The 26,033-nt window shown below is 32.7% G+C and overlaps 4 protein-coding genes and 1 non-coding gene across 9 annotated transcripts; all 5 read left to right on the top strand.

Moving 5' to 3' along the window:
- Positions 1–571: 571 nt before the first annotated feature.
- LOC108472510 (uncharacterized) lies at positions 572–3,520 on the top strand. Of its 3 annotated transcripts, none has more exons than XM_017774048.2 (8): positions 572–919; positions 1,551–1,703; positions 1,801–2,134; positions 2,425–2,569; positions 2,661–2,797; positions 2,890–2,949; positions 3,029–3,097; positions 3,192–3,520. In XM_017774048.2, the coding sequence occupies exons 3-8, from the start codon at positions 1,943–1,945 to the stop codon at positions 3,279–3,281; spliced, it is 693 nt and encodes a 230-aa protein (XP_017629537.1). In that variant the 5' UTR covers positions 572–919; positions 1,551–1,703; positions 1,801–1,942; the 3' UTR covers positions 3,282–3,520. The 3 variants fall into 3 exon arrangements, with proteins under 3 accessions (XP_017629537.1, XP_052879264.1, XP_052879263.1); XM_053023304.1 differs by having other exon boundaries at positions 572–1,257; XM_053023303.1 differs by having other exon boundaries at positions 572–1,452.
- Positions 3,521–8,305: 4,785 nt separating this feature from the next.
- Positions 8,306–12,049, top strand: LOC108474088 (probable E3 ubiquitin-protein ligase RHB1A). Of its 3 annotated transcripts, XM_017775989.2 has the most exons (5): positions 8,306–8,525; positions 9,684–9,805; positions 10,461–10,893; positions 11,027–11,136; positions 11,236–12,049. In XM_017775989.2, exons 2-5 carry the CDS (start codon positions 9,743–9,745, stop codon positions 11,263–11,265), a joined length of 636 nt encoding a protein of 211 aa, XP_017631478.1. In that variant the 5' UTR covers positions 8,306–8,525; positions 9,684–9,742; the 3' UTR covers positions 11,266–12,049. The 3 variants fall into 3 exon arrangements, with proteins under 3 accessions (XP_017631478.1, XP_052879210.1, XP_052879211.1); XM_053023250.1 differs by lacking the exon at positions 11,236–12,049 and having other exon boundaries at positions 11,027–11,211; XM_053023251.1 differs by lacking the exons at positions 8,306–8,525; positions 11,236–12,049 and adding an exon at positions 8,557–8,683 and having other exon boundaries at positions 11,027–11,211.
- A 1,643-nt stretch (positions 12,050–13,692) lies between these two features.
- On the top strand, positions 13,693–16,195 carry LOC108474089 (ubiquitin-conjugating enzyme E2 4-like). The gene is made up of 6 exons (XM_017775991.2): positions 13,693–13,861; positions 13,951–14,030; positions 14,410–14,524; positions 14,679–14,731; positions 14,854–14,982; positions 15,840–16,195. The coding sequence occupies exons 1-6, from the start codon at positions 13,818–13,820 to the stop codon at positions 15,971–15,973; spliced, it is 555 nt and encodes a 184-aa protein (XP_017631480.1). The 5' UTR covers positions 13,693–13,817; the 3' UTR covers positions 15,974–16,195.
- A 280-nt stretch (positions 16,196–16,475) lies between these two features.
- TRNAT-UGU (transfer RNA threonine (anticodon UGU)) lies at positions 16,476–16,547 on the top strand. Its single transcript has one exon. It is a non-coding gene; the product is annotated as a tRNA-Thr (tRNA).
- Positions 16,548–22,612: 6,065 nt separating this feature from the next.
- Positions 22,613–25,972, top strand: LOC108470769 (uncharacterized). The gene is made up of 2 exons (XM_017772216.2): positions 22,613–23,038; positions 24,357–25,972. The coding sequence occupies exons 1-2, from the start codon at positions 22,925–22,927 to the stop codon at positions 25,614–25,616; spliced, it is 1,374 nt and encodes a 457-aa protein (XP_017627705.1). The 5' UTR covers positions 22,613–22,924; the 3' UTR covers positions 25,617–25,972.
- The last annotated feature ends 61 nt before the right edge of the window (positions 25,973–26,033 follow it).

The raw sequence follows: 26,033 nt of genomic DNA, 5'->3' as shown, positions 1-26,033 counted from the left end.
TTTTTAGTAGCTATAATTTTTGAATTTCAAAATTTTAGTTTTAATGTAAACGACTGTTGTTAAATCTATTAACTAATTTTTGTGAGTAATGTGTGAAAACAAATTGACACATTAAATTTCAAAATAATAAGACTTAACTTAATAAATTTAATAGTTATTATTTAATTAGGAATAGAATTTTCAAATTCTAAAATGACAAAATTAAAATATAAAAGAAAATAGGAGGTGTAATAACAAAACTTTACAAAAATAATAGCAGAATTTAACCTAAAATAGGAATTCAAACGAATCAAGGTAGGAACAAAATGAAGGGATTTAAGCTTATGGGGTATGGCGACACACCACAACATTTAACGCAGTCATGAAGAATTCGTGTGCGGGAGAGTGCGTAGGTAAGAATAGGAACCATGCAAAACCATTTCCTCACCAAACGAATTAATCCAATGGGACCCACACTATCACTTCCATATCACTCTGGGTCCCACATCCATTAAATACCCCCACTCCGCTTATTATAGCCGTTAGCCGAGCCATTTTCAACAAAATAAAACACAATGGCGTGTTGCATTGCCCGGTTACAAAAGGAAAATGAAAGGACCGACCGTACGACACCATGGCAGGTCGTTTCCCATGGCAGTTGATAAGCATTCACTGTGCTTTCTCTCTCCCCCTTTCCCATTTTTCGATTCAAACTTTTCTTTTCTCTCGAAAACCTCTGCATTTACAGTTTCTCTCTTTGCTCAACTAATAGGCGTTTTTCTTTCCCCCTCTTTTTATTTTTCTTATAAAGAAATGCTTACAAACCCAATTTTCTGAACCCGAAATCCAGTATCCCCGACCCGTAAAACACATTCATTGTATTGTACTGTGTTTTTCTTCTTTCTTTTGAATCGTTTTGCATTTTTATCGTGTTCTTCAGGTACCATCGGAATTTTTTTCCTTCTAAAATTGGGGTTTCTTTTATTCTATGCAAGATTCTTTTATAAAATAGCCTTTTAGGCTTTATGTTTGAATGGATTGTATACCAAATAGTTTCTTAATTCTCACTTGGGTTTTAGCTGTTTTGTTTATTGAATTTGAGCATAACGTTGAAAGTGACTAATAGCGTTCTTTTTCTTTTTAAATGCCAAAATTCTGACCTTTTTCAACTTTTGTTTTACTAAAGTTTCCTCGAAGAAAATGCGGCCAAGAGAATCTTACAGCTTCTTCTGTTCTATCTATCTCTTTTCTTCTTAGATTAATGGAGGGTTTTAGAATGTAACCAGTTTTTATTTATTTTTCTGATGCTTCCCTTAAATGGTTCATGAGTGTTTTATTTTTTTATTTATAAGTTTTTGTTCTATAGTTAAAATTTCTAAGCAACCAAACATACTTGTCTTCATTGGTCTACTTTTTCTTGGCTATTGATATCTACAATCCAGCTTTTTAAAAAGTTTTTTTTTCCCACCATGGGTTGGTGATTAATATATTGCAAATTGGATTGTTTTCAACCTTAAAGTTCTTAATACAAAAAAGGGTTTTAAGTTTTAATCCATTTCTGCTTGTTTCAGGTGATATGAACGGAAGCTTAATGATGAGATAGCAGTAGCATCGTCTTCTTTTTCGTGGGAGTTCATTTATTAAGATCAATTAAAGTCTCGCGAATCAGTGATCGGTTTCTCTGAAGACAAAACCCGCATTCATTTCTTCCTCTAAATATTCGTGTCAGTGATCAAACTTTCTCTTCTCTGGCTTCTATTTAATTAATCTTTACGATTCTCTCTGTACTTCATTAAAAAAAAACCTTGTCCTTTTTTACAGAATCATAACCTAAGGCTCAGAATCTTCCATTAATAAAACGAAAACAAACGTGGAAACTGATGGAGCTGATGGGGTTTTTGATTAGCTAAAGTCAGCTGCTTATTCCCCTAAGTTAGCTTTGTCTCGACAATTGTTAACAAAAATGTTGGAGCATGAACTGTGTTCTTCTCGGGTTCTGTCGCCGTTCAGGGAAGAAAGCGGCGATGAAGAGCTTTCGGTTCTTCCGAGACACACAAAAGTTATTGTCACGGGAAATAATAGAACAAAATCTGTATTGGTTGGCTTGCAAGGCGTGGTCAAGAAAGCTGTGGGCCTAGGTGGTTGGCACTGGCTGGTATATTTTCAGCTTTACTTTCATTTATCATTATTGTAGTCTCTTCTCTTTCTTTTTTCCCCTTTTAAATTCCACTATTTGATGCAAATTCTCTCCATAGTCAATATATATCAATGGTTAAGTTGTTTTGCACACTGATTTTTGTAGCTTTAACTTTTGATTAGTTTTCTATAGCTTTTAGTCCGACAGGATGGACCAGACATCAACTTTGTTGTGTTTATGATGTTGTTTCCTTAATAATATTGTTTATATATGTGATTGAAGAATCTTGTTTTCTGACCATTTTCAAGGTTTTGAAGAATGGGGTTGAAGTTAAGCTTCAGAGGAATGCATTGAGTGTGTTGGAACATCCTACGGGGAATGAAGTAGGTGATGATCATGATTTTGATAACTCGAGCAGTGGATCGGACATTGGCGAGAAGGACCGCAATTTCCGTAAGTCAAACGAATGTTCTCAACCTTCTGTTTTGTTTTTTCATGTTAACAGATCATGCCCCTTCATGTTTATTTTTTTGCTTTTGGACAGCTAGTAACATTGAGTTCCACAGGCCTGCCAAACCCAGAGTTCGAAATACAAAACCATGGCTGCCATCTGCATCCATGAAATCAACGAATCGTACAGGTTACAGAGATGTTCAATCCATTATTCATGCAACACAATCGGTTAGTATAAGCCAAAAATTGTAGTATGTATCACATATGCCATTGTTTTATGATTCTAAATATACTTGTATCATGTGTTCCTAATTTTGAAGGTAAATTTGGCAAGACTCGACACTGACTCCTTGCGAAGATATTGCAGGCACTTCAAACTTGTCGGTCCCTACTAACTCTCGCCGTCAATGAATTATTATATTTATAGAATTCATGGGGTTCTTTTATCTTTATTTTCAGGGAAGCATCAGTGGTTATTCACCAAGGGAACAAATACTTAATACGGTGCAGCGGCATTTTGTGTCACAGGTCAATTATCTTCTCTGTTAAGAGACTCATGCATACATACAAATGTGCTGTATTTTCACAGCTTTCCTTTCTAACATCCTTTATTTCGATACAGCCACCGCTAAATGAGGTTAAGGTGATCTCGGAATTCGTCACTGCTGCTAAGAGACTGAAAACCGATGACGCGCAGAGTGAGCAACCATGAATGTTTTCATCAATGTATGTAGGACATACATATTTTAGCTCTAACCTTAGATTAGAAAAAAGACTAATTCGGCAAGAGTTGTCGATTGACCGACCGGATATCTCCCCGGTTTTCTAACTTTGTAATATAGGGCTTATGCCCTTTGTTAGTTTCCAGTATATCTACCATTCCCATTAGTTCATATATCCTTATATAACCTATCCTTTAATGAACTACACTAAAACAATTGCTGCTGAAAATAGTTGATGTGTTATCAATTGCTCATATGGGGGGTGGCATAACATGAAATAGACGGTCAGATCATAGACCCTGAACCCTATATATATTTATATATATCGACATATCTCAACCCCATTAAATCATATTATAACTCAAATAACATGATATCGTAATCAACACATTTATCAAATAATTTTCAATATAAATAGCATCACTTTATCACAATGCAGACAGTTATATACATATGTTGGCGTAATTTGAACAAATTAAGTAAATGAGTGTGTACGAACTTTGATTCATGTTTGACATCATTATTGTTGGATTATATTTAATTATTTAATAAAATATAAATTAAACTCAAATTATAAGAGTACAAATAGAGTTTATTACCCGTTTTCGCCTTTGATCCTTGATGTCGCGATCTCATCGATAACTTGTGAATTTTGGATAAGCTTGAAAAACTATCAATTTTTTTATAATGGTCACCTCTCCTCTCTCCCACTTATCATATTATAAATATATACTTAGTTAATTTAACATTAATTAAACTTTTAATTTATTAGTTAAAAATATGGTTTAATGATGGTTAATGGACTTTGATGATATAATCATGCGAAAACATTTCTATGAATTATAATTGGTTTAATTTTTTCATAGTCCTTGATAAAATTGCATATTAAAGACTTTCAATTCCCTTCAATTAAATCTCATTAATTTAATAGCTTAATCAATTTAATCACTCAGTATATTAATATTATTATTTCCTACTGAACACATAATTATTTTAACTAAATTTTCAATCAACTCATTTTGCGGAGTTGGATTTCAAATTTGAAGTTTCTGGCACTGAATAAAATCAGGTCGTCAGACACTGCTCGTTGTTATTATCGGTAGGCCACTTGTTAAGTAATAGCTGGATTCGACCTTTTCTGTATTTTGCTGGTTGGGAGACCCACGATAGTTTCCAAGACTTGGAGCTCGTCATTGGAGTAGGCTGGGCTGCTTGACCGCATTTGATTGCTAGTTTTACTAAGGAGGTTAAAGTGTGGAATCGGGATCTCTTTGGAATAATAGGTAAACACAAGAGGTTAGTTGTTGGACGTCTAAAAGGGGTCCAAGCTGCTCGTAAACGTTGCTATTCTACGAAGTTGGTTAGTCTGGAATCTAAACTTAGGAGAGAACTGGAGAATATTTTAGACCCTGCGGAGCTCTTTAAGCGTTAGAAATCTAGATCAGATTGGCTACTCCATGGGATCGTGATACATCATATTTCGTAAGAGAGCGATGGCCTGACTAAGTCATAATAAAATATGTGTTTTAAAGGTACAAGGTGAGGAATGGTGCTTTGATGATGAGGACCTTCAAGAGTAGAGGTGTGCATGGGTCGGGTTACCCGGCTCGGCCCGAAGGCCCACCCGAAAAATGAGAGGGTTCGGGTAAAAATATAGGCTCGAAATATGGATTTGGGCAAAAAAAGAGGCCCGTTTAAAAAACGGGACGGGCTAGGGTAAAACTTTTTTTAACCCGGGCCCAGCCCGAATTATATAGTAAATATATATTTTTATTTTTAATCATATTTACATTTTATTTTCAATTTTAATATAATCACTTCTTATTGTATTTTTAATTTGTGTATTATTTTAAGAATTGTTTTAGTATCATTTTTTATTTGTTTCTTATTTTAATATTTATTTTTAATGTATTTGATTTATTATATTTTAAAATTTTTTTATTTAATGAAATAAGTTAAAAAAAATTAATATGGGCCGGGCCGGGTTGGGCTTAACAAATTTATTTCGAGTCGGGTTTGGACAAATTTTTAGGCTCATATTTCGGGCCAGGCTAAGAAAACGAGCTTAAAATTTTGTCTGGGGCCGATCTGGGCTTGGCCCGAACCCAAACCGGCCCATGCACACCTTAATTCAAGAGGAAGCTATTCGATTTTTCCATGATTTATATTCGAATAGTGTTGTGAATGGTGATTTTCCTATTTCTGCGTGTTTTCCATTTTTAAGCTAACAAGATTTGGATTTTCTTTTGGCCAAGATTACATAAGAGGAGATTTAATATGCCTTATTCGAGATGGCACCTTTCTAGTCTCCTGGGGTCGATGGCTTGCATGCTCATTTCTTTCAATTGAGTGGGGATCGTTGGTGAAGCTTTGTGTGATTTTGTGAAATTGTATTTAGTGGGAATGATATTAAAGGTTCTATAAACAAAACCCTGATTGTCCTCGTTTCGAAGACTTAAGCACATCATGCCTAAACTTATTGGTCCTAACCAAGTGAGTTTCATTGCAAGGACATCGATAACTGATAATATTTTAATAGCTCAGGAGGTGGTTCACTCTATGAGGACAAGGAAGAGTAAAAAAGGTTGGATGGCCATCAAGGTGCACTTGCAGAAGGCATATGATAGAATCCAATGAAATTTTTTGGAGTACTCTTTATACGAGATAGGACTATCATGTCATTTGGTAAGATTTATAGTGCATTGTGTCTCGTCGAACTCTATGCAAATATTTTGGAATGGTAGTTTGACTGAAGAATTTAAGCCATCTAGGAGTATTTGCTAAGGTGAACCTCTCTTACCTTATCTATTTGTTTTTGGAATGGAGAGACTTGGGCATGATATTGTGAAAGAGGTGAATGAGAACACATGAAAGCCAATTAAACTTGCCAAGGATGGACCGCGGCTGTAGCATTTATTTTTTTGCTGATGATTTAGTGTTGTTTTGTGAAGCTGACGGATTACGAGCCCATAACTTGAAAGGAATTCTCGATTAGTTCACCTATTTCTCAAGGACTAGCAATGAAGTAAGGCAGGAGATGGAATCGATTTTGAGCTTTAACCAAGTGGAGGACTAGGGTAAATATCTTGTATTCCTCTCTCCCACAAATCTGTTCTAGCACCTACGCCTTTTTGCTTGACGAAGTTAAGAGTCACTTGAGTGGTTGGGCTGTTAGGGTGCTCTCAATGGCCAATCCTGTTACTTTGGTGAAATCGTTACTACTTCAATTCCGAACTATTTTATGCAAATTTCTATGATTCCGTCTAGAGTGTGTAGAGATATTGAAGAAAATGGCTAGATAGTTTATTTGGGGGACTATGAATAATGGTAGAAAGATGGCCCTTTGTTTGGAGGTCAATCACTTTAGTCTGGGAGGAGGTCAGGTGCAATGTGGTTTGGTTAATTGGTGATGGCAAATCTGTTGAGTTCTGAACTGACCATTGGATTAATGATATAGATCCACTATAGGAGCTCTTTACAAACTTAATTGGGGTCGACAAGCGCTCTATGGTAAATGAGATGGTAGATTTGGATGGTAACTGGGGTCTGGGCATGGCACAAACTTTCTTTATGGTTGGATCACTCCCTGCTGTCTCGGGTTGCTAGTATTCTGCCACCCAAAGTGACAGATGGGGATGATCGCATTAGCTGGAGGTGGAAGAAGGATGGGCGTTCTTCTGTTTCGGATGCTTACGACCGATTAAGTAATCTCAAGATATCTTTTGGTCAATCCTGCGGCACTTAAATTGCCTCCGAAGAGTGAAAAATTTCCTCTGATTGGTTGCTAAGGAGAGGATACTCAGTAATGCTGAGAGATGCAAGAGAGGGATTGCTATGGATGCTTCTTGTTGTGTGGGTCGGTACCCGAAAGAGCTCTACATGTTATACGTGATTGTTCTTTTGCCAATCAGGTATGACAGCGAACTGTTTCTCATTCAAATCAGACGCAATTATTTTCTCTTGTTGTATTTGAATGGTTGGTTGTTAATCTGAAAAATTCGAATGAACTAGCATATATTGGTGCTCCTTGGAATACTCTTTTCGCTATAGCTTGCTGGAATATCTAGAAACAGAGGAACACTTTGATTTTTCAGGAATCAAATTCTTCACTAGAGGAGGTCATTGGTCGAAGCATTTGTTGGGCACAAAACTGTAAACTGTAGAGAGTAATATGGTTCTGAAGATTACAGTGGGTGCATGTCGGTTGGAAGCCTCCACCCCCAGGGTGGTTGAAGATTAATTCAGATGGGGCGAATCTTTCTAGTGGTCAACTGTTTTCTTCTGCAGGGTTATTAAGGAACAACAATGGGGACTTGATAGCGGGCTATTGCAGGAAGTTTGGTGGATGCTCGACCATTCGGGCGGAGCTTTGGGCGATTCATGACGGGCTTCACATGGCATGGAAGAGAGGATACAAGCAAGTAATTCTTGACAGTGACAGCAAGATTGCAGTTGATGGGATTATCAAGGCTCCGGTTGGCACTACCAATGATCCGCTTATTCGGAGAATCAGGGAATTTTACTCCATATCTTCCGTGAAGCCAACTATGTGGCAGACCTGTTGGCTAAGGTGTTTGATGGGAGAGAAGTAGTGTTACACGAGCTGCAGATGGTGTGCATATGACCTTACTTGCAGATAAGCTGGGGGTGACCAAGGAGAGGAGGCATAGAGTTCTCTTTATTTACTAAGAAGAAAATCAGATACTCCACGTTTTTTACCTTGAAATACAAGACAAAAGGAATTCTATTTTTAGTCAGTAGCCAGCTAGCTTAGCCACATGCGATTTGCAAAATAAAGGAAAAATAAAACAAACAAATAAAAGTTTGTTATTTATAACATGAAAAATAAATTTCAATGTATTTTCTTCTGGCTAATCCCAACTGTCATCACCAAACGCTCACCAACTCTGTTAAAACAAACATTATCAGTTTGCCGCCTTTTGTTGCTCATAAATACGGTGCGTGGAATAAACTGAACAGATTAGCGCGTGGAGATAAATAAATCCCGAAAATAAACATTTCTATGAAATTCTGCAGTAGTGGAATCTGTTTTTAAATGGAGGCTTGGCATTCGAAAAGTCCTCCTTTCCCACTGAAAAGCCTTTTCCTACACGAAACAAACTTAAACAAATTGCTCTTTCAAAATGAATGATTAAAATTTTATTTTTAATCATCGAATTTTCTTTTCACTTGGAATTCTTGGATTCGTTTCCAATCCAGCTTTCAATCTAAAGGTGAATTTCATATCCTATTCAACTTTTTCTTTCTTGGAATTTGGCTCGTTGTTTATTGATTAAATTATGGTTTTCTCTAGGGTTTTTACTCAGCATAAATTGATTTTCCTTTTTCTTACTAGCTCTAGAATTGTTGAATTGATTATGAATTTACTTAGGTATCTTTCTCAACTTTATGATATTTAGTTGTTTGTGTTTGAATTGATTTTGTTTGTATTGTTTATTTATTTAATTTCTTTTTCTAGTTTCTACTATTTAGCTATTTCCATGCTAGTTTGTTATTGAATAGAACCTTGTTTCAGGTGCTAGTTGATGAAGAGAACTGAAGGCAGCTGATTTTTAACTGATTTCTTATTGAATTTACATGTTTTATTTGTTGTTCTTGTTTCACCACATAGGTTAATTAGATTTTGTCTAAAAAATTGTGGTTGATCCGTGATTGTTAGAGGGTTTCGTCCTGCTCTTTTACTTTCTTCAGTTATCAGAATCTTGTTTGGGTTTTAATTGGCTCAATTGGTCTACTTTGATTAATTTATGTTGAAATTCTGGATATGGGATTATAACAGGACAATTGAACAGATTAGGGGAGAAGTTTTTTTTTTTTTCTGAGAGCAGGAGATGGAGTAAGGGTTATCCAGGATGCAATCCTTGGACCTGATGCCTCCAAGTTCTATTACCACATCAGTGGCTTAGTTGACTAGGGGGAAGGTTTTTAAACATTCTTTGTGTTTGACAATCAGCAACAGATTCACTTTTGCTTTTACATCTATAATTCTGCTACTACTTGTATTTCAGAATATAATAATATTTGTTGTATGTGATCCACTAATAGGCTGCTTGGCTTTGGTTTAGGGTATTATTTGTGTTTTCCATTATCAATTTGCTTGTTAATGACAAGTGTGAGTGAGAAGCCAGAAATAGTTTTGTTACTTTCTTTTGGGTTTTACCTTTTCTACAAGAACTTCATACTTCGATTATTTTTCAAAACTTTCTATTAGGAATTATGCTATTTGTATATCTAACTGCTTCTAGCTTTGCTTTTGTATTGATGATATCTTTTACATTTTCATCTGGCATTTGGCATGAATATGGTTTATTGAAAGGAATGGTATGCTTTTTATATCTTCAAGAGTGATTTTATTTTTTTTCTTATAACAGATTTTCTCACCCTGTGATGTTACAAAGTACCAGTAGTGTCATATGCGTAAGTAAAAGGAATGGGGGGTTGCTGCTGTTGTTCTTCTAGAGGAGTTGAAAATAGTGCACCAGCAGATTATTGTGTTAGTATAATTTCTTCCTCCATGGAATTTTTTTCTTTTATTTTCCTTTTAATCCTCACTTTTCATGGTGTCTTTGACCTCTTATGTTTTGAATTTGGCTTCAACCCTCGTCAAGTTCAGTGTAGAGTACTGTGTTTTCTATTAAGTGCCACAGTGCAAAATTTAGGGTGAATGTTACTAAAGAATGAGTTAAACTGGACTCTCTTGTGCACTTGACAGGATCATAATGTCTCTTAAATGTGTGAAGTGCTGGGGCCTTTTCATTTCTATCTTTCCTTGTTTTACAAAATGGACGTCTGGATGCAACTAAATACAAATATTTCCAATTGTGAATTCTCTATTACCCTTATGTTGCTCATAAATCATGATCTGATCCCCATTACTATGTTGATCGTGAGTAATGATCTCTATCTGCGTATACTTTTTATGCTAACTAAAATGAGCCATAGTTATACCGTAGAACAACTTGAAACTAAAAATAAATGCCAGAATTTCTTGTTGACCTTTCTGCTCTCATACTTATTAGATATTATAAAATGGCTTGCTTAAATACTTATACAAAGATAACCCTAAGAGGTAACTATATTGAACAATTATTTATCGTATTGAAATCATTTTCATTATCTTTGTTGAGTTAATTTCTTTCTTTTAACAGAGCACAAGAGCCTCAGATAGGCATGTTCCTTTATCTTCTTGCAATGCTACCGCCTCTGCCCTCTCCACTGGGCTGCTGGTTGACACAAATCTTGAGGTATCAGTTCCTGATGCTTATCGATCTCCTCCTGCTCCAATTCCATTTGATGCAGCTTTAGGACATCCTCTAACTCCTTCAGCTGCTCAAGGAATTCATAGCAGTAAGAGCGATGAAGCAGTGCAAACAACAAATTTTGGTTCTGGCCAAGAAACAGTTGCTGTAAACACTCAAGAGACTTGTATAAAATCTGATGATGCAAAGGAATTGGACTGCAAAGCACAAGATACTACTGAAAACGAATCTTCAAAAGAGCTAGAAATAGAACTTTCAAAACCAGTTGGATCAATCGTGCCTACAAAGGAGGAGGAAGATTGTTGTCCAACCTGTTTGGAAGGTATGTCTTCCATTTGCAATCTATGAACTTTTCTGCCTCACTGCAAGAAAAGATGTGTTTTTTATGCCAAGTCGTTTTTCCACTTCCAAATAGAAAGGTTGTTGATAGGCCCCTTTTCTGTTCTTTCCTGCAGAATATGATGAAGAAAATCCAAAAATTATCACAAAATGCGAGCATCATTTTCACCTTGCATGTATCTTTGAATGGATGGAAAGAAGTGAGACATGTCCTGTGTGTGATAAGGTTTGTCTTGAAACTATTTTCATCTCTTATAAGTCTTTAAGAATTATTGTATATAACCTAAGCAAATAACAAGAGGGCCCTAATTATCTTCTGATGCAGGAAATGATATTTGACTTGCCCACCAATTAGTTTCCTGGTTTTGGACTCAGCTTCGGCTGCTAGAACTTAAGTTTTGTTGCAAAGGTTACAACTTACCAAACCCTTCAGAATTTCAGTTTTACTCCCCCCTGGCATTCGTCATCATATATTTAGTGGCTCCTGCAGATTTGGCAAAGTTCAGTTTTGAATTTCTTTTCCTTCATCCCCCCCCTTTCCTTCTTTCATTTTATAAAGGAGTCTTGGTCTCATTGTGCTTTCACCCCTTGGAAACTTTTGAAATTGAATAGAGAAAGAAGAAAGAAATACAGAAAAAGTATCACAGAAACAAGTTTGATACCATTTTAAAGTTCAATACTTGATGGCCTATGCCTGAGGGAATACAATGCTGTTATCCTGTTTTGTAGTGCCTTGTTTGTACAGAGCTGCTCAGCAGCACATTAACTCTTTCTTCTCTCATTCATTCATACATACACACATGCATGCATGCATACATATACATACATATCTTTTTTATTAGTCTGGAAACTCGGATCTTCTGAACCAATGATTGTCTGCTTTTGGGGGGGTTACTTCTGTAAGTGTCATGTGTTTACAATCATCTCCAGTTCATCTTTATGTGCAAAATTTGTTTGATGGGTGGGACTGGATGTGATAATGAGTTTGTGAACTCCTTAGAATGATGGGAATTTTGTTTCTTTTATTTTGTGTAAATAATTTTCCTTATTAAGAGACAGGAGGGGATAAACTGAGTAGCCATTTCATTTTGTATATAACATGATTCGTGCCCATATATATAAAAATTTGATTGAAGGTATGATTTTCACATCGAAGTTTTGATGAATTATGTATATTTGTCAATGTCACTGATTCCCTTTGGTGCTTTGGTGAGCTTGATCTAAACTTGTTCCCCTCTACCCCCGCCCCCCGGGATTCTGAAATTTACATGGTAAAACTTATATTATTTATGTATGATTATGGGATTATAAAATACGAAGTTAATATCAATGTTGTCTCTAGCGTTTTGAGTTTATCGTTATTGTCATTTTTATTTTATATATTTATTGTCTAATTTTAATTTTTATTAAAATATGCATAATATACATGCAAATATATATTAGCTACATAATATAAATATGTCTATTCCGAATAGAAAATTTAAACAATCCAGAAATCTGTTGCCAACTTTTTCCTGGAATAGAAGTGCTTATTTTTCTTATTGAACAAATAATGCACTTAAGTAGCAGTGTAGCACTCACTTAATCAACATGTTAAGTGAGTGTATCTTTCATATAATCTCGATTATGTTCATTATCTTTAAAACTTTCTTCACTAAATTATCATTTTTCATTCTTACCTTTCATCACAACTATGCTCTCATCAAAGCTAGTTTACTGTTTATTTAAATGGAACCTTAAGCGGTTTACATTCATTACAATCACCCCAATTTTAATCATTTCTAGCCACTTACCATTTTCATTACAATCATTCGCCATTTCTTTTCTAGGGGTGGTTTGGCTCAAGCCATCACATTTTCGGTTCCAAAAATTATCTTAAGTTTATAATTTTATATTCTCAATAATATCAAAATATGATAATATAATATAATAATCTCAGTATAACATATTCCTTAAATAATCTCAAATTCACCTTATAAACAAAAAAAAAAAAAAATCGTTGATGGCATTTGGCTTCATAAAAATTGTATCTCTTTCCTCTGGTCATTATGCAGATTAATTGTAGCATTGAGTTATCTGTGTTTTGTTCCTTTGAGTTTATGTAAAGTTAATGTGATTATTTGTTTTGTGATCAATTGTCTGATTCATAATTTTTTAGTTGAATAAGATTTTTTTGTTTGTTAAATTAAATAAGATTTTTTTCTAATTAAAATGGAAACTTTAATTTAATGTAGTTGTAATAAATATTCCTCTAGCATATATAATTTTAATTTACATGCTATTTTTTATCGAATATTATATAAATATATATACTAAAAATAAAATTATGATATAGAAAAACACAAATAATAAATTACAATGTCGGCTACGCTGAGCCAATGAGTGTCGATATCGCTTACTAATATTCAACAACGAAATATGATAAAAATAGTGTAAAAAGTTTTAAGTACGAATATGGAATCTTGGTGCTCCAAAATGTTCTGTCTGACCTAATCTTATCTTTATAGTTAATTAAATGTTCCCCAAAGTCTATCCTTTTTATTCTTCTACCAAATAAACATAAACAAATATATATAAAAGCAAAATCTTCGATATATTTTAGATTATCCATGATGTGAGAAAAATATGTAAAAATATATTTTTAAAATTTTAAAATTATTATTAAAAATGATAAAGTTGAAGGTTTAACTTTTTTATTTTAAATTAAAATCCTATTTTGTAAAAAAAAGAGAGATTTACTGAACGTGAAACTAGAATTACTGCGGTAAAGATACACACGTATATAAGGTATTTGGGTTCACTTGTTGGCGTACGAACTACTTTTGTGCTCTGCCACTTTTGTTTGTGAAGAAAAATTTCCTATCTCTTCTTTCTTTCTCCTCTGAGAAATTCCCTAAGAAAAAAAAAATGTCTTCTCCAAGTAAACGCCGAGAGATGGACTTGATGAAACTGTAAATTATTTTTCTCTTTATTTTGAAAAAAATCTGTATCTTTATTTTAGTTTGATTTTTTTTAATTTTTTGTTGGATTTTTTTTCTAGGATGATGAGTGACTACAAAGTGGAGATGATGAATGATGGCATGCAAGAATTTTATGTTGAATTCAACGGACCAAAAGACAGTAAGAATAGTTTTCTTTACTGTCTTCTTCTTCTTACGAATCTATAAGCCTTTTTAAATTTTGATTTGTAACTAATTAAGTATTTGTGTTGATTTTTTGTTAAGGGCTTATCTAGTAAAAAGGAAAAAAAATGGAGGTTAAAGTATATTTGGTTAAACTAGAAGTTAAGGGAATTATTTGGGCGCAATGGAAGTGTTGATGTTAATATTTTATATTTTAATTATTTATTCTTATTTGAGTTGCCACTGTTTATTTATGTAGTTCATTGAATTTTTCTGAATGAGGATAGTGCTTGTTGATAGAATTTGATTTTGGTAGTTTTAGACCCAAATGGGGATAGTATTTGTAATCATAGATTATCTGATATGGAATTTGACAGGTCCTTACCATGGTGGTATGTGGAGGATAAGGGTAGAGCTCCCAGATGCTTATCCTTATAAATCTCCATCAATTGGATTTGTGAACAAGATTTACCACCCAAATGTTGATGAAATGTAAGTTTGTGGATGTTAAGTCCTAAATTTGGCTGTTCTAGCTGTCTTAGGGCTGATATTAACTTGTATTTGGTAATTTAGAGTGAGTAACTGGTTTCAACTTTTAAATGCTTTATTATTGTTAACTAAAATATCTTTGAACTTTGAGTTTTAGGTCTGGCTCAGTTTGTTTGGATGTCATCAATCAAACTTGGAGCCCTATGTTCGGTAAACCTTGCGCATTGTTTCTTTGTTTCAAAGTTGCTGCTAGTACTATTGGAACTTGATAAATGACGATCTATACTTCTCTTTTTTCTTTTTTTTTTGCTTATCCTTGTGTTCAATTTCAGATCTTGTTAATGTCTTTGAAGTGTTTCTTCCTCAACTCCTTTTGTATCCCAATCCATCAGACCCATTGAATGGTGAAGCTGCTGCTCTTATGATGCGTGATCGTACTGCTTATGAAGAAAAAGTGAAAGGTAGCATTTCTACATAAGTTTTTATATCTTAAATATGCATTTCTTTCTCTTAAGAATGCCTCTCTCAGCGAAGGTGTTTAGTTGGATTTCTTGTCGTGCTAAATCAACTAAGTGATATCTGCTGGCTGATGGCCAATTAATCAAGTATTCAAGTTGTCGACAGGATTGAACTTTATCATTAGTCTAAAGTAGGTTACATCAGTCTTGAACTTCATAGTTTTAGTTATAGTTTCTATATGCCTTGGCATCAGAATTTTGTATTGATACATTTTTCTTAATCAAAGAGGTGGTTTTAGTTTCTTGAAATTAATCCTTAATTCCTCTTGATGTAATCGAGGTACTACTTCTTAAGTGCTCAGAGAGTCCTATTTTCTCCAATTATAATCTTGCCAACTCTCTGCAAAAACATAAAAAGGGGCGTGAAGCTGAAGCTTGTTACCTATCGTCATCGGGAGTCCTTTCTTTGTAATCAGGCTACGTTTTTTATAAGGGATTAGAAAATACGTTTGAGCTGACTAGTTTCTATGTTTGTATTTGGAAAGAGGAGGTTGCAACCTACTTTGTTGTGGCTGTAGCATTTCACCTACTCTCTCGGTTCTTATATTGTATTCAAATGAAATCCATTCTTTTCAATAGTAATTCATTGTGGCAAACCGCATTTATCATCCTCGACAAGACCCCAAGGTGTTTACTGTTTACTATCGTTGCAAGTACTGTTTTTTTCAGAGTGTGCTCTGGCAATTTGACTTATGTGGCAACATACATTTCACGTCTTCTTTTTGCAATGGCATTTTAAGGATGCCTTTTTTTTCTTATTCCTAGAATGCTTATAAGTTATGACTCTTTTTGTGTACCAGAATATCGTGAGAAATATGCCAAACCTGAAGATGTTGCAGGAGCAGAAGAAGTGAAGTCAAGTGACGAAGAACTGAGTGAAGATGAATATGCTGCCTCGGATGATGAGGAAATCGCCGGAAAACCAGATCTTTAGGCAGATATTATGCCCTGCATACTCGCTACGAAAATCATCTTGTGTTGTACATGATGTTCAGCTCCAGGAAAATTCGAACACAACAAAACTGGGGAATATGTGGAAAAATTTCTATTTACCCCTTTTTATCATTACTTTCCAGGGATGTTTGTGTAAATTAATCCACTGTGCAATAATTCAAATATTTATCCACTGCTGAGACTTTGAAAAGCAGTTCTCCCATATGCTCCTGTTCCTTGTGTTCCTGCTTCAATTATACTACTATTTATTATGCTTTGTTAGTGTCCATTTGCACATCGGTTGATCTAACTTTGGTGATGACTTGTTTGGCTGCTGATGGAATTTATATCTCCCACGTCTGCAACACTTTATGGTGGAAATTCATTTTGCGTGGCTTTTGAATTGGTCTACAAATTTCTGATATTTGGATAAATGATATTATGCAGTTTATGGTTGGATTTATAAGATATGAAATTTATATATTATTTCCTTAAGCGGAGAAGCCCCTATAGCTCAGTGGTAGAGCGTCAGTCTTGTAAACTGAAGGTCCGTAGTTCGATCCTGCGTGGGGGCATGCTTAATTTACATCTTTTTGCAATTTTTTTTAAGTAAATTAAGGAGATCTGTAAGTAACATTAAACTTGAGACTAATCTATGATAAATTAGGGTTGGTGTCTTATTTATTATCTTTTAGTTAATTTTATTCAATATAAATTTTTTGGTGAATTAATTATTTATTATCTTTTAGTTAATCTATGATAAATTAGCGACTCGAACCTAAGTTACATCTAGCGTGATGAACACCTTAATTATGAAGTCAATATATAAGATTTTATTCAATATAACTTCAATTATTATTTAAAAAGTATGATTATGATAATTAATGGATAGGTTTTACGAATTTAAATAGGGTGATTAATGTATTAAAATTATCGATGAAAAATATTAAATTAATCCCAACTTGTTAAATTAAAAGCATTCCCAACAAATATACTTTTAAAATTTTAATGTATGCTTAGCATTGCAATTTTCAATTCTCGCTTATTAATCAATACATTCTTTTATTATTATCATCTTTCTTCGTTTGAATGAAACTTTAACTACATCACTCTTGTAGCTTTTCATACTTATCGATGAAATAGAATTGTTTAAAATATTTTATTTTAGATACATTAATGCTTTTATTATATAAAATTTCAACATTTATGTGACATCTATTCTTTTATTATTATATGATGCTTTAGGGTAATTTTGGTTATGTTTGATAAAGTGAAAATTATGTTAAATTTAAGTTGTAATATATATTTGGTGTATTACGTAAAATTAAATATTAAATATAATTAAATTGTTTGATAAAAGATAATATAATTTTAAATGAAATAAAATAAAATTAAAAAATAATTGAATTTATTCTCTAAGTAGTTTACACACTTTTTATGAAAAAATTTTACCTAGTAGTTTACATGGCAAATTATCAAAGTTAAGAAATTAAATATCTTCAGTTGATTGGATATTTTTTTTAGCATTTTATCAAACAAGATCTTAGAAATTGCGTTGGCGTTGAACATAAAATTAAAATTCCTTTTTTTAGTATTATAGTGATGATTGATTAGGAGAAAGAGAAAGGCATGAGAAATCTAATTTTGGGGCCAAAGTCCAAAACTCAGTTATCTTGTCGCAGGTAGCTGCCATTGTTGATTCTCTTTCTCGCTCAATCCAACCTAACATGATTGCCTTCACCTTCTCTAACTATCAATCAACTTATTTACTTCACACCATTAATCTTGAGAAAAGTCATTCAATTGTCACGTGCAAAGAGATGGACGTGGCGAGGATGTTGAAGAGTACAGCCGATGAGAAAGGAGGTCAGGTCAAAGGTCAAGACTAGAAATTTCGGATTTACAATTCCACCCCCGCTAATTGAATTGGCTGGCTCCCACTTACAGTCACCTAAAACAAAAACGTTTTCTCTTTTTTCGTCAATAGCCATCGCTCAGTTTCCGCACGTGTCGACCATCCATGACTCTGGCAAATTTCCTTTTTTATTCTTTCTCTTCGCTTTCGTTAGTCCTTGTCTCCTTGCCTAACTTAGGTCTCGGGTCTTATCTTCTTCATCATCGTCGCTTCGCCTTTACTATTATATTACTACTCAAAATTTAGACTACAAAAATAGTATTATAAGAAATTTACAAGATAAATTTTTTTTTAGAGATCGCTAACTTCAAATATTAAACTTTTTAAATTTTTTGTAAAAGTGATTCGATAAGGGTATCTCATACATTTAGTCCAATTTAAATAAAAATTAGATGAATGTTAACGTCTTTAGAATAAAATACATAACAATTAAATTAAGTATGGTTTAAAAATAATAATAATACAATTTAAGACTTGATATGTGACATTTGTGAAGTCTTTATTTAAGCACTTAAAAAATTTACCCTTATTTCATTATTTTGAAATTTTTATTTCTATTTAAATTTTTAAAATTTTAAATTAATAAAAATAAAATTACACTTTAACTCCTTAAAAATAATAACGTAAAATTTACAATTTAATTTTAATCACAGAAAAATTTAAGATTTAGCTACTAAATATATATATATATAAATTATGTTAGTAATGAGTATATTTAAACAGCAACCATTCAACTCCATTAAAGGGTGGAAAGAGAATAACAAGAAGATTCCTTTTCAAGATTATTAAGAATATTAAAAGAGAAAAAAAAAAGTTGTAAACTTTGTTTTGTTAAAATAAGGTCTCATACTTATCTACAGAATGTACTGACCTTTTCTTCTTCTTCTTCTTTTTCCCTACTTAAAAGGCCTCTTCAAAGAGATAATAATTGTGATTAGAAGAGAGAATTAAACTACCTTTTTCATGACCTAAAAAAGTTTGACTTAAATGTTAATAATTGGGAAATAAATATGACAACTTACTAAGAGATCTCTTTTTCTTTGTTGCTTATTGCTTGGTCAAAAAGTAAGGCATTACTTTTCACCTCACTCTTTTTCTTTATTTTTCTTTTTCAACCCACAATTTAACTTAATTTTTTTATTCATAAATCATATATTATTTTATTTATTTTCAGCTTTTCTAAAGCCCCTCAATTTATGTGCATATAAATAAAGCAAAACCCTATAGCAAATAAAAAAGGTGAAGATCCCACCAGAGTATGCTAGTGTCAAATCTAGTGCTACTACATATTATTGTGAAAACCAAACATTTAGACTGTCAAAGCTAGGGCATAGTTTTACAACCAAAAGCCACTTTTCCCTGCAGTCGACTTAGATTAAAGGGGACTTTGGGCCATTGATTTCACAAATATTAAAGAAACTAGAAAAGGGCAGCTAGATAGGTAGGCAGGCAGCATATACTTAAAACTTAATAATTCCTGTCTATTTGAGTACTTGATTTTATCATGTATATGAAAATGATGAGATGAGAGATTGTGGGTATAAATTAGGTTTATTTGAATTAGGTTAATTGAATCAGAAACCGGTTAGAGATTAGTATGGAAAAATATATTATTAGACCAGTTGACTTAAGAATTAGTATGAATAATTTGAACTAAATATTTGAATTAAAATTTTATTTTTATAAATTTTTAATAATTTATTTAATCGAATCAGATGAATTGATTAAATTGAAAAATCAATAGTTAGATTCATTTGACTACTATTCTAATTTTAAAAATCGTGGCATAAATTTCATAAATATTAAAAAAGGTAAGGTAAGTTTATTAAATGCCACCTATATGGTAAACCTTTTTGCCCTTAAAAGGTACAAGATCATTAAGTTGATAAAGAGATGGGAATAAAAACCATGTCTTTTAACTATCTTAAAAAGAAAAAAAGGATAAACACTTTTTGAGAAAGTCACTTTGTTTGAAGAAAGGTTATAAAGGACTAATATTTTTTCAAATTTGAATGTTGGAAATAGGGTTACTTTAGTTTAGTTTGATGTAAGTGTTTAATATTATTGTTAGAAAACTATTTTTTAAAATATAAAATGTTTATTTTAAATAATGTATTGTAAAATAATAATTATGTATTTAGACAGTGTTTAAATTTATTAATATTATGATATATGAAATATTAATTTAAGTTATAATAAAGAGCAATTATTTAATGCATGAGTTTTTAGATTCTTCAAGTATGTTAAAAATGTGAGAAGTATCGTATTTATTTATATATTTAATTTTTATATATTTAATTTTTTTAAAATTACCGCACCCTATAAAACACTTGTCATATCCTCACTTCAGTGGCGGTGTATGAAATATTTTTCTATAATAAAAATATAAAAAACAATTTATTGTAGCTCGATATTAATAAATTGATATACGAGAAATATAAATTTAAATAATTTTTAAACAATTAATGTAAATTATTTGTAAAATTTACTTTAAATATATAAATCATATTTTAGATATTAAAATATGACAATTAAAAATTCAAATTGCAGTTAGATTTGGTATGTTCTTCTACTCGTCAATGAATACTGATCCACATTATTGTTTATCAAATTATTGCTTGAAGCTCACTGGTGAAACTTTTTAAAAAAACTCTAACATTCCCATTACTTAAATAAAAACTTTTAAATGATTTAATAACTTAAAAGAAAATTTTGAATAATTCAATAACTAAAACGAAAATTTAGACATAATTTATTGAGTAATGATGAATTTACCTAATTCTAAATTTAGGAATTGAAAGATTAAATAGGAAACATGGGAAAAAAAGTTATAAACATATGAAATTTATAGCAGCACTTATGATAATTATCACCATTAAATGAATAATATAGTAGCACTTGCGATAATAATCACAATTAAATAAATAAGACAAACTAGTTAGTTAAAACTATTAACAATACAATTCTATTTATTGATTGAGTTTTAATTCGATTGGTGTTAATATTATTGCATAAAGATTTAAATTCAAGTGCGTTGAAGCACCTTTTATCTTTTTGATTAAGGGTTGAGGATGAATTATGATTAGTTATACATATAAAGAACACAATTTGATTTTAAGCTCTTATTAGTATTACTAATAATTATTATATGAGTCGGCTAAGTCTTAACTCGGTTGGTATCAGCATTTATTAGTGCAGAAGCACGTGGTTCTAGCGCATTGAAACACATTTATCTTATTATTTAAGAGTTAAAAAAGAATTACGGTAAGTTTTAGACAACTGTTTTAAAAAATAAATATATGTTTATATTAAAAAAACTATTAATGTTATACCAATTAAATGTTTGGATAAAATTATAAAAAATAAGCTGTTTCAACTTGTTCAAATTCATATCTTTTTATATCAATAGCGAATATCAATATTAATTGAGTTAAGCTTTAATCAATTTTATTATATTGTATTATTAAAGTTGAGATGTTTTATAGTTATATGAATTTTGAAAAGTTAGTGTTGTGCTTATCTTAATTTATTGAATCGAATGGTCATGATGGTACTTTTCATCGTATTTAAAAAATTATATTGTTCTCGTGTGATATTAGAAAAATTAGGGAAGAAAATGTTGTGTGCTGCTCACGTTTCATTATTTTAGATAATATTAAAAATATATTTATAGTAATATATTTATAATTGAAATTTTAATAAAAATAATTTTATTATTGAACTAAAATTTTGTATAAAAATTCTAAATCGTTTTATGTTTTTCTAGACTAATTAATATTAATTTTTGAGGTAAAATAAGATGAAATTAATAGATATTTTATGATAAATTATTTCTAAATATATATATTTTAATAATTTTATTATAAATTCTTATTATATTTATATTTTTAATATAAGACTTAAAATTATTCATAGCTCTGCGTTTCATCATACTCAAATATATATTCTTTTGTATTAACAATAATATCTATATTAATTAAATTAAAATTCAATTAATAATTTTTTAAAATACTTAATTGAAAAACGGTTTATTTGAGAATAAAGTAAGCCTGAATTATATGCAGTGAACATTGCTCAAGTAAATCTATCGATAATATATTGATAACTAAAATAAATTTCTGTATAACACTTACCCTTAAAATAAAAAACAATGGGCAATAAAAGATGGGACCAACGGTGGGAGGTTGGTCGAAGCGGCAGGTAAAGGGGGAGAATTTTCGAGGAAGTCGATGGGACCCCTTTTTCTCTTTTTCATTATTATATTATTATGCGGTTGGGTAGGGGCGCGCACGAAGCCCATCAAGACGTGGATGAGCACACGTGCACACCTTGGACAACCACTTTATTTATTATCCCCTTTCTTTTATAATTTCACTCCTAACAAAATAATCTGCTTAAAATTTACATTTTTTTTTGTTAAAATTTATCTTTAGTTGGATAATTGTATTTTCTTATTTATTTATATATTATACTAGAAAATTTTAAATAAAATTTAATTATTATTTATTATTTAAAATCAAATTTATCATTGTTAAAAATATTAATAGTTAGTTTTATCATATTTTGTTTGATGAAATATTTAAATTAATAATTATCTTTTACATAATATTGTAAAATCTCTATATACTACAATCATATTAGTAAATAACTGTGATCAGGAAGGGCATATTAGTAAAATGGAGCTAATAATTTAAGGAATTTTATAAACTTTAACCTAAAGTCGGGTCTTTTCGTTAATCACATCGAATTTATAGAAAATCAAGTGACTGCCGTGTTTGACCTTAATTGCTTTTGCTTATACATATATTTCACACGATATTAGTTATCTACTAAAAGAAGGATTTAGATTTAATGACCAAAAAAAAAAAAAGAGTTCAAAATAGGTGGGGAAGCTTCGTCTATAAATCACAGTTTCCTTCTCGCCGATCACTCTCTCTCTTGATTTTTTCTTTCTCGAGAAAATTTGACAATTCCTAGAGGAAGATAATTTTGGAGCTGTTTGGTTCGTCGGAAAAAGAAGAAGCAAAATACGTAGAAATGAGAGGCGCAAATGGAGAATCTAGAGCTATGAATAACCCTTTGGAGACTATACATGCTGCGGCTAACGCGATCGCTTCAGCTGAGAATCGTGTCCCGCAATCTACGGTTCAGGTAAAATTTATATTTTCCTTCATATGTATTTTTTTAATTACTGTTGGTTTGTGATTGTTTTAATTGAATTTAGATCAAATTGGTTGAGTTCCAGAAGTGTTTTTAAGCTTCTTTGGTATTCATTTCGTGATCTGTTTTTGTATGATTTTTTCCCTTTTTCTTCTTTGATTATATTCTGCCGTGATTTAGTGAACTTCGATCTTTAATCAAGTTTAGGATTATTTTTTTGGCTCAGGAAATGTCAAGTTAAATCGTTGTGATTTTAGGCTTAGATTTATTGAATGTTGATTTATTCCAGAATCAAGTCTTTTAACTGTTGCTTGTGGTTTTGATATACTTATATTTATAAATTGTTTTAAGTTTTTGCATTTATAAATTGTTTTTTTTTTTTTTTGGTACTTCCAAGTTTAGAACATACAGGTATTTTACTTTTTGAACTTGGCAGTTCAGGAATCTGAGAATAGTCAGTGTTGATGAAACAGTGTTTATTAGTCTGTGTGGGTTCTCCAGGAAAAAAATGGTTCCTTATTTACCGAGAAAACACCTTGGGGTTAGATGATCTTCCTCACGTCATATTTCTAGTTTTACTTTCATTCAGCAGAGGTTCCTAGATCAGAAGTAAAAAACCAAAAGAATTATACAATTTGGAACCTAAATACAGTTGTTAAATGGATTTGTATCATGGTCTATTTATGGCCATGATATTGGGATAGCTAATTAGAAGGTTTCAAATGCGTTCAGATTTTGGAAACTATAAACTTCTGTAGATATTAAGATCAGGTAATCCCATTTGGACATGCAAATTCAAGGTGGATAGCCAGTGGTTCTGAATAATAGAAATTGCTTTATTCCTTCTGTAGGTATAATCTCCTTGTACTGGAGGTCTAGTTGAAAAATTGTAATTTATAATCACGAAGTTGAAGGCTCAGAAGTACTTAAAAAAGGGGCAGGAAAATTACCTCTGCTCCTTGAACTTAGATGTTAGAAGGGTTGGTTTAAATTGAGTTATCTTGTTGGTTAAAACCTTTTCAATTGGAAAAAAGAGCCGTGTGCTCATACTCTTTCTGCCAAAGAGCTGAAAGTAAATTTGTAGCATGGTGTCCTATAACTTTGAGCATGTATGCTTTAATATGTTTCATTACTTGATACACTTCTGTAAAAGCTTCAACGAGGGTGGGTTGTATTATTGTTGTAATATGGCTGTCTTTTAGAACCAAGGTTTTTGCAGTGTCATTTAATTGATTTCTTTCTAGTTAGATAAGGATTTGGTGTGATTTCCCGTATTAATCCATTTCATCTTAAATTTGGTGACATCTAGAAAAAAAGATGGGGTGGTTGGTGGAGCAAATATTGGTGTTTCAGATCTTACAAACAGAAAAAGCGAATTGGACCTGCTGTTCCTGTTTCTGAAACGACTTCTTCCCGTGCTAATATACCTGCTGCTGAAATTCCAACCCAAGCCGTTACAGTGACACTTCCCTTTGTTGCACCTCCTTCCTCTCCTGCATCTTTCCTTCCATCTGAACCCCCTTCTGCTACTCAATCTCCAGCTGGGTTAGTGTCTCTCACCTCTATTTCTGCCAGTATGTACTCCCCAGGGCCTGCTTCAATTTTTGCAATTGGCCCTTATGCTCATGAAACTCAGTTAGTTTCACCACCTGTTTTCTCCACCTTCACCACTGAACCTTCAACTGCTCCCTTCACTCCTCCTCCGGAGTCGGTACACTTGACCACACCATCCTCGCCCGAGGTGCCATTTGCTCAGTTCCTTGGCCCTAACCTCCAGTATGGAGAGGCTGGACAGAGATTCCCAATATACCAGTATGAATTTCAGTCCTATCAACTTCATCCTGGGAGCCCCATTGGGCAACTGATCTCACCAAGCTCAGGAATCTCAGGTTCTGGCACCTCATCTCCTTTCCCTGATGGTGATTTTGCTTCTGGTTTACGTTTTCCTGAGTTCCGAATGGGTGACCCTCCCAAGCTCTTGAGCCTTGAGAAGCTTTCCAACCGTGAATGGGGATCAAGTCATGGTTCTGGAACTTTAACCCCAGATGCTACAACGTCCACCCCCCGCAATGGTCTTCGTTTGGATCATCCGCTCTCTGAAATTGTGTCACATCCGAGTTTGGATAAACAAAACCCAATTGATCAAGTTGCAGTTAATCATAGAGTTTCATTTGAGTTGACTACAGAAGAAGTTATAAGATGTGCGGAAACTGGGGCAGCAACATCATCTGAAGCTGTTTCAGAATCTCTACGTAATGAAGCAACAAAAGAAAGAGAAGAAAACACAACTAAGGTGGCAGATGATTATGAATATCGTGTCGGTGAAACATCCAATGAAAGACCAGAGAAAGCTCCAGCAGACAGGGAAGGCACACCGCAGCACCACGAGAATCAATCCTTAACACTCGGGTCAGCTAAAGAATTCAATTTTGACAACGTCGATGGAGTTGATGCCCATAAGCCTATTCTTAGTTCCGATTGGTGGGCCAACAAGAAGGTGGCCGGAAAGGATGATAACGTAGCCAGGAATTGGTCATTTTTTCCTATGATGCAACCAGGAGTAAGCTAACCGGTACGCATTTTAGTCGATGCCTACTGATTTTCAAATCATTTTAGGAACATAGGTGTGGCTTTGGGGATCCAGAGTAAACAATTTGGTAACAGCAACAGGGTACAATTAATCAACCATATCATTGATAATTTTAGGGGGGGTTTGACACAGACGGCGCATATTGCAATGTTTTCGGAGGAAACAGGGTCTTATGGGCGTAGTTCTGTTGTTTAATATATGTATTATATATCTCTAATTTAGGCAGAAAGATACGAAAACAGTCCTTTTGATTTGTGCCCCCATATTTAAAATCCTAATGACAGGATAGTAGATGGCAATAATAATAAATAATAATAGCATTGCCGTTAAAAGAAGGGGAAATTTTTTTATCTATGTTTACTTTTTCTGGTATCTGCAAATTGATGGGTATTCAAT

Source organism: Gossypium arboreum, chromosome 12, assembly GCF_025698485.1.
Source record: "Gossypium arboreum isolate Shixiya-1 chromosome 12, ASM2569848v2, whole genome shotgun sequence".
NCBI classification, from domain to species: Eukaryota; Viridiplantae; Streptophyta; class Magnoliopsida; order Malvales; family Malvaceae; genus Gossypium; species Gossypium arboreum.
Note: the sequence above shows the minus strand (reverse complement) of the source record. Positions and strands in the feature narration are given on the sequence as shown.